This window comes from Elgaria multicarinata, chromosome 11 (genome assembly GCF_023053635.1).
Source record: "Elgaria multicarinata webbii isolate HBS135686 ecotype San Diego chromosome 11, rElgMul1.1.pri, whole genome shotgun sequence".
In the NCBI taxonomy this organism is placed as follows: Eukaryota; Metazoa; Chordata; class Lepidosauria; order Squamata; family Anguidae; genus Elgaria; species Elgaria multicarinata.
This window is the reverse complement of record NC_086181.1, coordinates 22,203,488-22,213,196: the sequence shown is the minus strand read 5'-3', so window position 1 is coordinate 22,213,196 and position 9,709 is coordinate 22,203,488. Positions and strand designations below refer to the sequence as shown.

Here is a 9,709-nt window from a genome sequence, read left to right as displayed (position 1 = left end):
CTGTGGGCAGGGACTGTCAAGAAATACTTTTGTAAGCTGCCGTGAGAGCCTTTTTTGGCTGAATGGCGGCATAAAAATCCTTAAATAAATAAATAAATAAATAAAACAGTGACTAATGACATTGACACAAAATAACAAGTCTGTAATTTTTATCAGCATTAGCATCTGATGATGATGATGATGACTGATAACAGTTTAAAACATTTTATACAATATTAACCCCTCTTTCTAACCACTGTCTTTGTTTCATTCTCTAGGCAAGATGCTTTTGAATGAGCAAAATTTAATGAATGAATCCTCTGTGTCTGACTTTCTTCTCCTGGAATTCTCAAAAATTCGAGAACTGCAGATTCTGCACTTCCTTGCCTTTCTTGTTTTCTACCTGGCAGCAGTGGCAGGAAATGTCCTCATCATCTCTGCAGTTGTCTCTAATCACCGCTTACATACCCCCATGTACTTTTTTCTGATGAACTTGGCCATGCAGGATGTGGGCCAAGTTTCAGTCATTTTCCCCAAATCCATGTTCAATGCTCTCTTAAATTCGAGACATATTTCTTATTCTGGATGTGTTGCTCAAGTCTTCCTGTTTCTCTTTTTTTTAGCAGCTGATTTCTCTCTTCTGACAGTCATGGCGTACGATCGGTACATTGCTATTTGCAAACCATTACAATATGAGATGTTGATGAATAAGCAAGCCTGCATTCAAATGATGTGTGCTGTATGGATTGTCAGCATTTTCTATGGTGTGTTACACACTGGAGGCACCTTTGCATCCCCCTTTTGCTCAAATGTTGTCAATCAGTTTTTCTGTGAAATCCCAGAGTTACTTAAGCTTGCCTGCTCTGACTTGTACCTAATAGAAATTGGTGCTGTTGTGTTAAGCGCTAGTGTTGGGTTAGGCTGTTTTGTTTTTATTGTTGTGAGTTATGTACACATCTTCATGGCAGTGCTGAGAATCCCCTCTGTGCAGGGAAGGCAAAAAGCTTTCTCCACATGCCTTCCCCATCTCGTTGTTTTCTCCATATTTGCATCCACGGGATATTTTTCTTACCTCAAGCCCACTTCTAATTCCACCTCACATCTGGATTTGGCATTTACTCTGATATATTCCATGGTCCCACCATTGATGAATCCAATAATCTACAGCATGAGGAACAAGGAGATAAAACGTTCGCTATCTAAGCTATTGGTTTTGAGATACTTTTCTAGGAATAACTTCTCTATTCTTGTTCTGCAAAGATGAATTCTGTGTATAACCATAAGGAGGCTGCAATACTATATTTCCCTGTAGGGTTTTCTGTGGGTCATAGAATGTTTTGATCTGCTGCATTGAGAGGCAAAATAAAAACATTCTTCACACACACACACACACACACACACACACACACACACACTCACAACAGAGAGAGGCCTTAGCTAGACCTAAGGTTTATCCTGGGAGCATCCCGGGGTCATCCCTGTTCGTGTAAATGACACACGGATATCTCAGGAGCAGGCAGAGTTGACCCCAGGACGATCCCGGGATAAACCTTAGGTCTAGCTAAGGCCACACCCCCCCCCCACACTTACGATCTTCTGAGGTGAAAGATTTATACAATCTGAAGAGAAACCAGAGTATCTTTATATTCCATTTGTGTTCACTATTTTCATTTTATTTTATATTATAATTTTTTATTTATTTAACTTATTTATTTTAGCTTATCTCTTTACTTGTTTTTATTATGTCAAATTGTGATGGCTTATTGCTTTTAGCAATAAAGATTTCATTCATTCCTTCTGAGGAAGTCCTGCTCTTGTTTGTCCCTCATCTAAATTCATTTCAAGAGGGTGCAGGGCCTTCTTTGTGGCAGCCCAGTGCTTTGGAACTTCCTTCCAAGAGAGGTGTATTCAGCATCCTGCTGGTTGTCTTTTTGGATATTTCTAACAACCCCCCAGGGAGTCTGTAATTATGAATGCTACATATCCTTTTTCTGTTTCTTGTGCTGATATTGAGGGCGTTTTCTTGATTTCCCCCTCTTCTGTTGACTATTAATTTGCTGTTTTTTAAAACACCAATGAAATTTAATAAATACTGGAATAAGGATGTTTGTAATAAAATAAAATAAAATAAAATGCAGCCCTGTCTCCCGTCCTTCCTATTTCACAGCAGCCATAGCACACCATATTGTGGCATCACAGACACAACAGTACGAATATCGAGAATGGAACTCCCTTATCAATTGTAGGCAAATGATCATAGAGTCATAGAATAGTAGATTTGGAAGGGGCCTATAAGGACATCAAGTCCAACCCCCTGCTCAATGCTCTTTTGCCTACTCTGCTCTGCTGCATTTGGGGTTACAATTGGCAGAAATCAATGATGTGCTCAGTCCTCCACTGATTCTCTGATGCCCCATCAATTCCCATCCAGAAGAGGCACTCATTGCTCATGAAAGGAAGATTTAGCACTTCTGGTGCAACTAGAAATGTGTGAAAATGCTGATTCCTGGAAAGGGACTGGTCAGCAGACCTCATATAAGGGAGCTCTGCCAACCTGTTCCAATCAAGAATTAAGTGTTTCTGCTTATTCTAGGGCTTTAACTGAGAAAGACTATCTCTGTTGCTCAAGCAGAATCAGTGGGGCCCACAGTTTGTGCAACAGAATCAACAGGGAACAAGAGACTCAGTAGTGGTATAAGCATCCTGTTGGATTCCACCCAATGATTTGGCAGGACCAAGACAACTTTGGCCTCACTTGATGTCCCATCTAATATGTATGCTGTGGACATTTTACAGGCTTAAATGTGGGATGTGTGGAGTAGGGGAATGATTTTCTGTGCAGAAATTACAGGGCAAAAGCATTGAATAGACCCCACCTCCAAACCAAGATTGCTTAGACATGCTGCCATAGTGCTGAGATTCCTGACAGCAGAAATAAGTGAATAGGGTAGGCACCATTCCTTGGCCAGCTGGGGCTGAGTGATGGATCAACATAGTAGTGAAGGAAACTGCCCCTTTAGCACTGAAAGTATATGTGCTTCCTCTGAGGCCAGTTCTCCCTTTACCCCCAAAGTTTTTGTTTTTTTTCATGTCACAGCTTCTACTACGATTACTGCAAACAGTGTAAGTTAGTGTAGCAGCATGGTTAAAGTATTGAAGGAGCTTTGAATCCACATGCTATTTATTTATTTATTTATTTAATATTGCATTTATATCCTGCCTTCTTTCTTCTTAAGGAACCCAAGGCAGTGTACATAATCCTACTCCTCTCCATTGAGCCATAAGTTGTACTGTATGACCTTTGATCCAAAATGATATTTCAGGCTAACCTTCTTTGGGACTCTTCAGACAACATGCCAAGCCATGGTTAGGCCAAGAACCTTTTTGCAGCAAATGGTTAGTCAACATGTTTAAACCATGGTTAAGTAGCCACCATGGTTAGGAATGGATCACATGACACACTAAGCCACAATGTTTAGTTCAAATTGTTCAACCACTGTGGCTTAGCATGCCATCTGGATAGGGTCTTTATCGAGTTGTTATGAGGATAACATAAGAGGAAGCAAGAAAACCATGTCTTGTAGCTTGAGCTATTTCCAGTAAATATAGGAAACCACAACAACTGGTCAGCCACCTCTTTTAATTGAGAAGTATAGGAAAGAGTCACTTTCCTCATGTGAGAAGTACTAGAGTAAACTTGGATTTGGCTTTCCATAGACTTCTTCATATGCTAAAATTCTGTAGCCCTTTCATTTGACCATCTATTTCATAGTGCCTGATTTCGATAGGGACAGGTAAGAAATGTGTTTGGTTCACATTTTATGAAGACCTACCTAGTTGGCCCTTCACAAACCTTCTCGCAAATGAGATGAAGTGATACAGTGATATTCACACTTACCTGAAATGTGTGATGCAGTTCACAAATCAAACAATGTATATAAGGAGAAATGTGTACATATCGTAGGAAAAATGTACACATATATTTATACATTAGGAGAAAGTATGCATGGAACCATGTTACATGAGCATGAATTATTTGCACACTCCCTAATATATTTCAAGAACTGCATAAAAACTGGATCCATTAAAGATACATTTGCACAAAAATATGAATGATTTCTACACAGATTTTTTTTTTAAAAAATCACATATTAATGCAGAGGTGGGATGGAATTAATTTAGGATTAATTTAATCTATGAAGATAGTTGGCATCTTCTGAACTTGCAGGGCAGCTGCAGTGTGGAGGCAATCTTCATAGGAATCAGCTAGACAATGTGCTAAACCTCCACCAGCTTCTTTAACACAGGTAAAAATGAGAAACTGAGCAGAGGAAAACTTCACAGATTTATCCATCCTTAATTGTGGAGGCCATTGAAGGCAAAAGTGCAATCCATCCTCTACCATTGCTTCTTGAAGCTGGTGTAGTAATTACAATATCTGGGCTATAGTTGAAAGAACATTTGGAGAACATTTATTTATTTATTACATTTATATACCACCCCATAGCTGAAGCTCTCTGGGTGGTTTACAAAGGTTAAAACCAGTGAACTTTAAAAACAAATATACAAAAATTTAAAACCATCAAAAGCATAAAAACAACAATATCCATTTAAAACAACTATTCTGGGGTCAGTTAAAAACTCAGCATATGTCCCAGCATTCCTGACCTGTTGTTGTTGTTGTTGTTGTTGTTGTTATTATTTGTTAGTATTTTTAAGTGGGTTGGGTTTTGTTTTTCTATCCAATGTGCCTTAAGGGTTTCTTATGGGAAAGCGATGTATACATGTTTATTAAATCAAACAAAATAATTAATAATAGAACCTATCTGTCTGTATGGTTTTATGTCCCACCACCTATCCCAAGCATGGCAAAACCCAGAAGGTGCCTAGTCCTGTGGGCAGATCTGTGCTCTTGCCGGGAGGTAGGGGACTGACCACATTAGGATCTCCCAGGGACATTCAACCCTGTCCTGTAACTTTCTGGAGCAGGCTGAAAGGTATCTTTGGTTATTGGGCAGTATAAAAACGCAATAAATAAATAACCCCTTCCCTTAAATCTGAAACCTGGATCTTTGCCCCCTTCACTTGTAGCAGGAAGTTTCTTTCACCTTTTCCTTCCCCAGAAAGCCTTGCCTCTTTTAACCAGGTTTCTTGCATTCCCCATATATCTCTGTCACCCTTGGACCAATGATGCTCCCTCTGGCAGTGCATCACCTGAACTTCCTCCTCGTGATATGTTTGGCACTACCCAACTTGGCACAACAACCACAGATGCAGATGCAGCTGGTGGGGCCCAGGAGCCAAGCAGGCAGAGGGTGGCTGGAAGTGTTGTATGAGGAAGTGTGGGGCACAGTGTGTGATGATGCTGTTGACCTCAAAGAGGGCTATGAGCCTGCCACGGACTGGGCCCACAGTGCCAAATATGGCCCAGGAGATGGCAAGGAGGGGCTGGAATAGGAGAACATCCACTGACATCAGAGCCACCAGCATCTACATAATTGCATACCCCCTGGTCTAGAGCCTGGTGGTAAAAAAGGGGGAAATAAGTAACCCAGAGATCATGGACAGCAGTGCTGTGAGGGCTAGGGTTAAAGAGGACTCCCATTGGGGTGGGTGGGTGGGAAATGGCTTTCTGGGGCCTCTAGAAAGCACATCATTCCCCCCACCTTAAAGCCCCCAATTAAAGTGGAGGATGGGAAAGCATTTCCTCCCCCCATTGCTCCAATTGGGGCCTTTTCTACAATGTCCAGGAATGGCACACTTTCCCCTTGGAGCAGTTGGGGTGGGGTGGGGGAAAATGATGCACCTCCAGAAAGTGTATCATTCTTCACTGTCATGCTAATGGAAGCCTTTAAGGGGAAAGCGTGTCATTACAGGACATTATAGAAAATTACAGAAAACCCCCTGACAACCTGGATAGAACAAAACCCAGGACAAATCTAAGGAAATCCTGGCAGTTGGTCACCCTAGTCAGGACAAAACTTTGGGGCAGAAGCCCAGGCCCCCACTCAGCAGAAGGAACATAAGGTCTCCCAAATGCAACAGGGCTGGCTTGCTGCATACTAGAATAAGTAAAATTAGATAACTCCACTACTCATCATGGATTGGGGTGGGGGCAGTGGGGTGGGGGGAGGAACTGTTTCATGCTCCTTCACTTTTGTCCAAGGAACGCCAGTCTTTCTTAACCACTTTGGCAAAATTACAGGTAATTATATTCTGTAAGCTTCTAGTGTTGAACTCTGTTGGATTCCTGTGAGAGCAAATCTCTAGGAATGTAAATGGGATATTAATAAATCTCCTCTTTGCATTGACAACTGCTTATTGCCATTATAAATCCAAGAATAGGAGGACTTGTAGAAAATGCCATGTGTGTCTGGACACATACACAATCAACTAACACCACGGAAGGAAAAAGTGCGTCTGTAACTGAGAAACACATGTGAAGAAAACTGCTAGTGTGCTTAAAACTTTTCTCATCATTTCAGGAATCTCTAATTTGTTCTAACAATGTAAGTTTGTTTGTTTTTCCTGGATCTTCGAATCTTTGTTGAAAATTCAAGACAAAGTCATGATTACTAGAACTGATGAATGTAATATCTTGAGTCATAGGGGTCCACCATCAGCATCAACAGCTGCAACTGGAATTTGATTTTAAATTAAATTTAATGTTAACCTGGAGAGAACCTCTACAAGTAAGAATTTTGAAGAAATTTAAAAGGCATAATTTTAAGGGGAACTGAAATGGATTTGATGACATTGTACAAATTTCTAACTGGTGCCGTTGGGCTGTGTGATTTGCACATCCCTAGTAAATATTATCTGAAATGATTGTCTGATATTAGATAGTATTTGCTGTTCTATTGCTTTGATATCACATATGGAAATAAGAACAACCATGCTGGATCAGACCAAACATCCATCTAGTTCAACGTTGTGTTTGCCTACAGGCAACCCACAAGCAGGGCATGAGTGCAATACCTCCCTCCCATCCAAATTCTCCAGCAACCGGTGTACATGGGCATTCTGTCTCTGAGACTACCATATAGCTATCAGGACTAGTCAATGGAGACTGGTGCTTCCTTTTTCAGTGGGGTGGTAAATCCCCTTTGACTTTCAGTCAGTACAAGTTAGAACCCTAAGGAAGCTATCTGAGCCGCTGAATCCATTCGTCACCACTGAGACTAGTATTCCTGATGGCTATATTCATATTATTAAATAACTTACTGTATCCCTTGTTTGAGCCTGAAAATGTATACATATGTGTTTTTTTTTGCACCAGGGTAGTAATTATATCGCATAGAATTTGAAGGACCTGTTCAGACAACACTTCAGAGACTGTGGTTAGTGAAACAGTGGTTCTCTCAGGTTAGCACTAACCACAAACCATGCTGTCACACACAACACTTTAAGCCACACTAGAGCCACTAACCTTGCTGCGGACAGTCTCACTGGGGTTAGAAAGTGACCAGGGTTTAGCAAAACACATTGCACACAACACCATAAATGCTGCTGCTTAACCAAGGCCACACCTAGACCTAAGGTTTATCCTGGGATCATCCAGGGTTTGCCCCTGCCTGAGCACTGGATCCCCTGTGTGTCACCTAGATGAACAGGTTTGACCCCTGGACGATCCAGGGATAAACCTTAGGTCTAGCTATGGCCCAAAAGCCTTAACCAACAGTCTTAACCTTCTGAACAGGCCTGAAATGTTGTCTTTCTCACTCAGTTACTCCTTTTGTGTGAATGTTTACAACATTCATTTCCCCTCTCATTTTCTTTTCTCTTGTTATTTATACTGACTCCCTCATCTCCAATATGCACCAGGCACTATTATTTCCTCCTCTGACCATATAACCAATTTGAACAGCTGGTTGTCTGTAAATTTCAACAAAGCAGTGAAGGTTTTTTTTACCAAGTTTCTGTATTTGTGGTTGTGTAGTTCTGGAGGTAGTTGGGGTGAGTTAACAAATAATGAAGAACTCATTGGTGTGACATTGAATGTGTGGATGAGTTTGTGTAAACCATCCAGAAGAAATGGAGAATTGTGGGGAGGAGTTTGTGGTGACCATAGGAAAAGGAAAACAGGGCACCTGTATCTTTAACTGTAATAGAGAAAAGTGAATTTCAGCAGGTGTCATTTCTATGCATGAAGCACCTGGTGAAATTCCCTTTTCATCACAACAGTTAGAGCTGCGGGACCCCTGCCCTCTTGACCAGATGCAAAAGAAGGCTGGTCTCCTGCAGGTTTAACAGTTGTGCTGAAGAGGAAACTTCACCATGTGCTGTAGAATTCCCTTTTTTTCTACAACTGTTAAAGATACAGAAGCCCTGTCCTCCTTTTCATATGACCACCCTAGGAAAGTTGTCCTTGTTATTATGAACTGGAAACCTAAGTCCTCCCTTGAAATTTAAATCATTTTTTCTAGCCCACTAAAGGCTGGATATATTTTACAACCCTTTTGGGTGCCCCCCGCAGTGATTTCAAATGAAAAATTAGAAAACATAAATCAATATGAATATATTAGAAAAAAACAAAAACAATGCTTTCTTACAAATATTTAGGTACGGTATTGCTACAGGTGTTGCTAGTGTTATAGCTGATGTTGCTGATACTCCTACTCCTACTCATGTCAGCATGAAGTTAATATTTTAGTCAATACAGCTCCACTTGTTTCAAAATGAAAATGCCATTGTAATCACTGTCTCTCTGTTTCCTTCTAAAGGCAACATGCTTCTAAAGGAGCAAAATTTAATGAATGAATCATCTCTGCCAGAATTTCTTCTTCTGGAATTCTCAAATGTCCGGGAACTGCAGTTTCTGCACTTCTTTGCATTCCTTGTTTTTTACCTTGCAGCAGTTGCAGGAAATCTTCTCATTATCTCTGCAGTTGCCTCTGACCATCACTTACACAGCCCTATGTATTTCTTTCTGATGAATCTGGCTATAGGGGATGTGGGCCAAGTTTCAGTCATTTACCCCCAAACCATGGCCAATTCCCTTATGAACTGGAGACACATTTCATATCCGGGATGTGTTGCTCAAGTTCTCTTTTTTGTGTTATTTGCAGCATCTGATTTCTCCCTTCTGACAGTCATGGCGTATGATCGATATGTTGCCATTTGCAAACCGTTACAGTATGAGATGTTGATGAATAAGCAAGCCTGCATTCAAATGGTTATTGCTGTATGGGTCATTAGTTTTTTCTATGGTGTGTTACACACCGGAGGCGCCTTTGCACCCTCCTTTTGCTCCAATATTGTCAATCAGTTTTTCTGTGAAATCCCAGAGTTACTTAAGCTTGCCTGCTCTGACTTGTACCGGATTGAAATTGGGGTTATTTTCTTAAGTTGTACCATTGGGTTAGGCTGCTTTATTTTCATTGTTGTGACTTACGTGCACATCTTTAAGGCAGTTCTGAGAATTCCCTCAATGCAGGGAAGGCAAAAAGCTTTCTCCACTTGCCTTCCCCATCTCATTGTTTTCTCCATATTTGTATTTACTGGATATTTTGCTTACCTCAAGCCCACCTCTAATTCTGCTTCACAGCTGGATTTGGAATTTACTCTGATATATACCATGGTCCCTCCTTTGATGAATCCTTTAATCTACAGCATGAGGAACAAGGATATAAAACATGCTCTGTCGAAGCTATTGGGTTTGAGCTACCCTCCATTCTTTTTTCTGAAAAAATGTATTCTGCGTAACAGTATGATCAGAGACAAAGTATGA

General features: G+C 40.8%; 2 protein-coding genes across 2 annotated transcripts; both read left to right on the top strand.

The window, feature by feature from the left end:
* Positions 1–262: 262 nt before the first annotated feature.
* On the top strand, positions 263–1,243 carry LOC134405439 (olfactory receptor 14C36-like). Its single transcript, XM_063136685.1, has one exon. The coding sequence runs from the start codon at positions 263–265 to the stop codon at positions 1,241–1,243; it is 981 nt and encodes a 326-aa protein (XP_062992755.1).
* Positions 1,244–8,707: 7,464 nt separating this feature from the next.
* On the top strand, positions 8,708–9,709 carry LOC134405438 (olfactory receptor 14I1-like). The gene has a single exon (XM_063136684.1). The coding sequence runs from the start codon at positions 8,708–8,710 to the stop codon at positions 9,707–9,709; it is 1,002 nt and encodes a 333-aa protein (XP_062992754.1).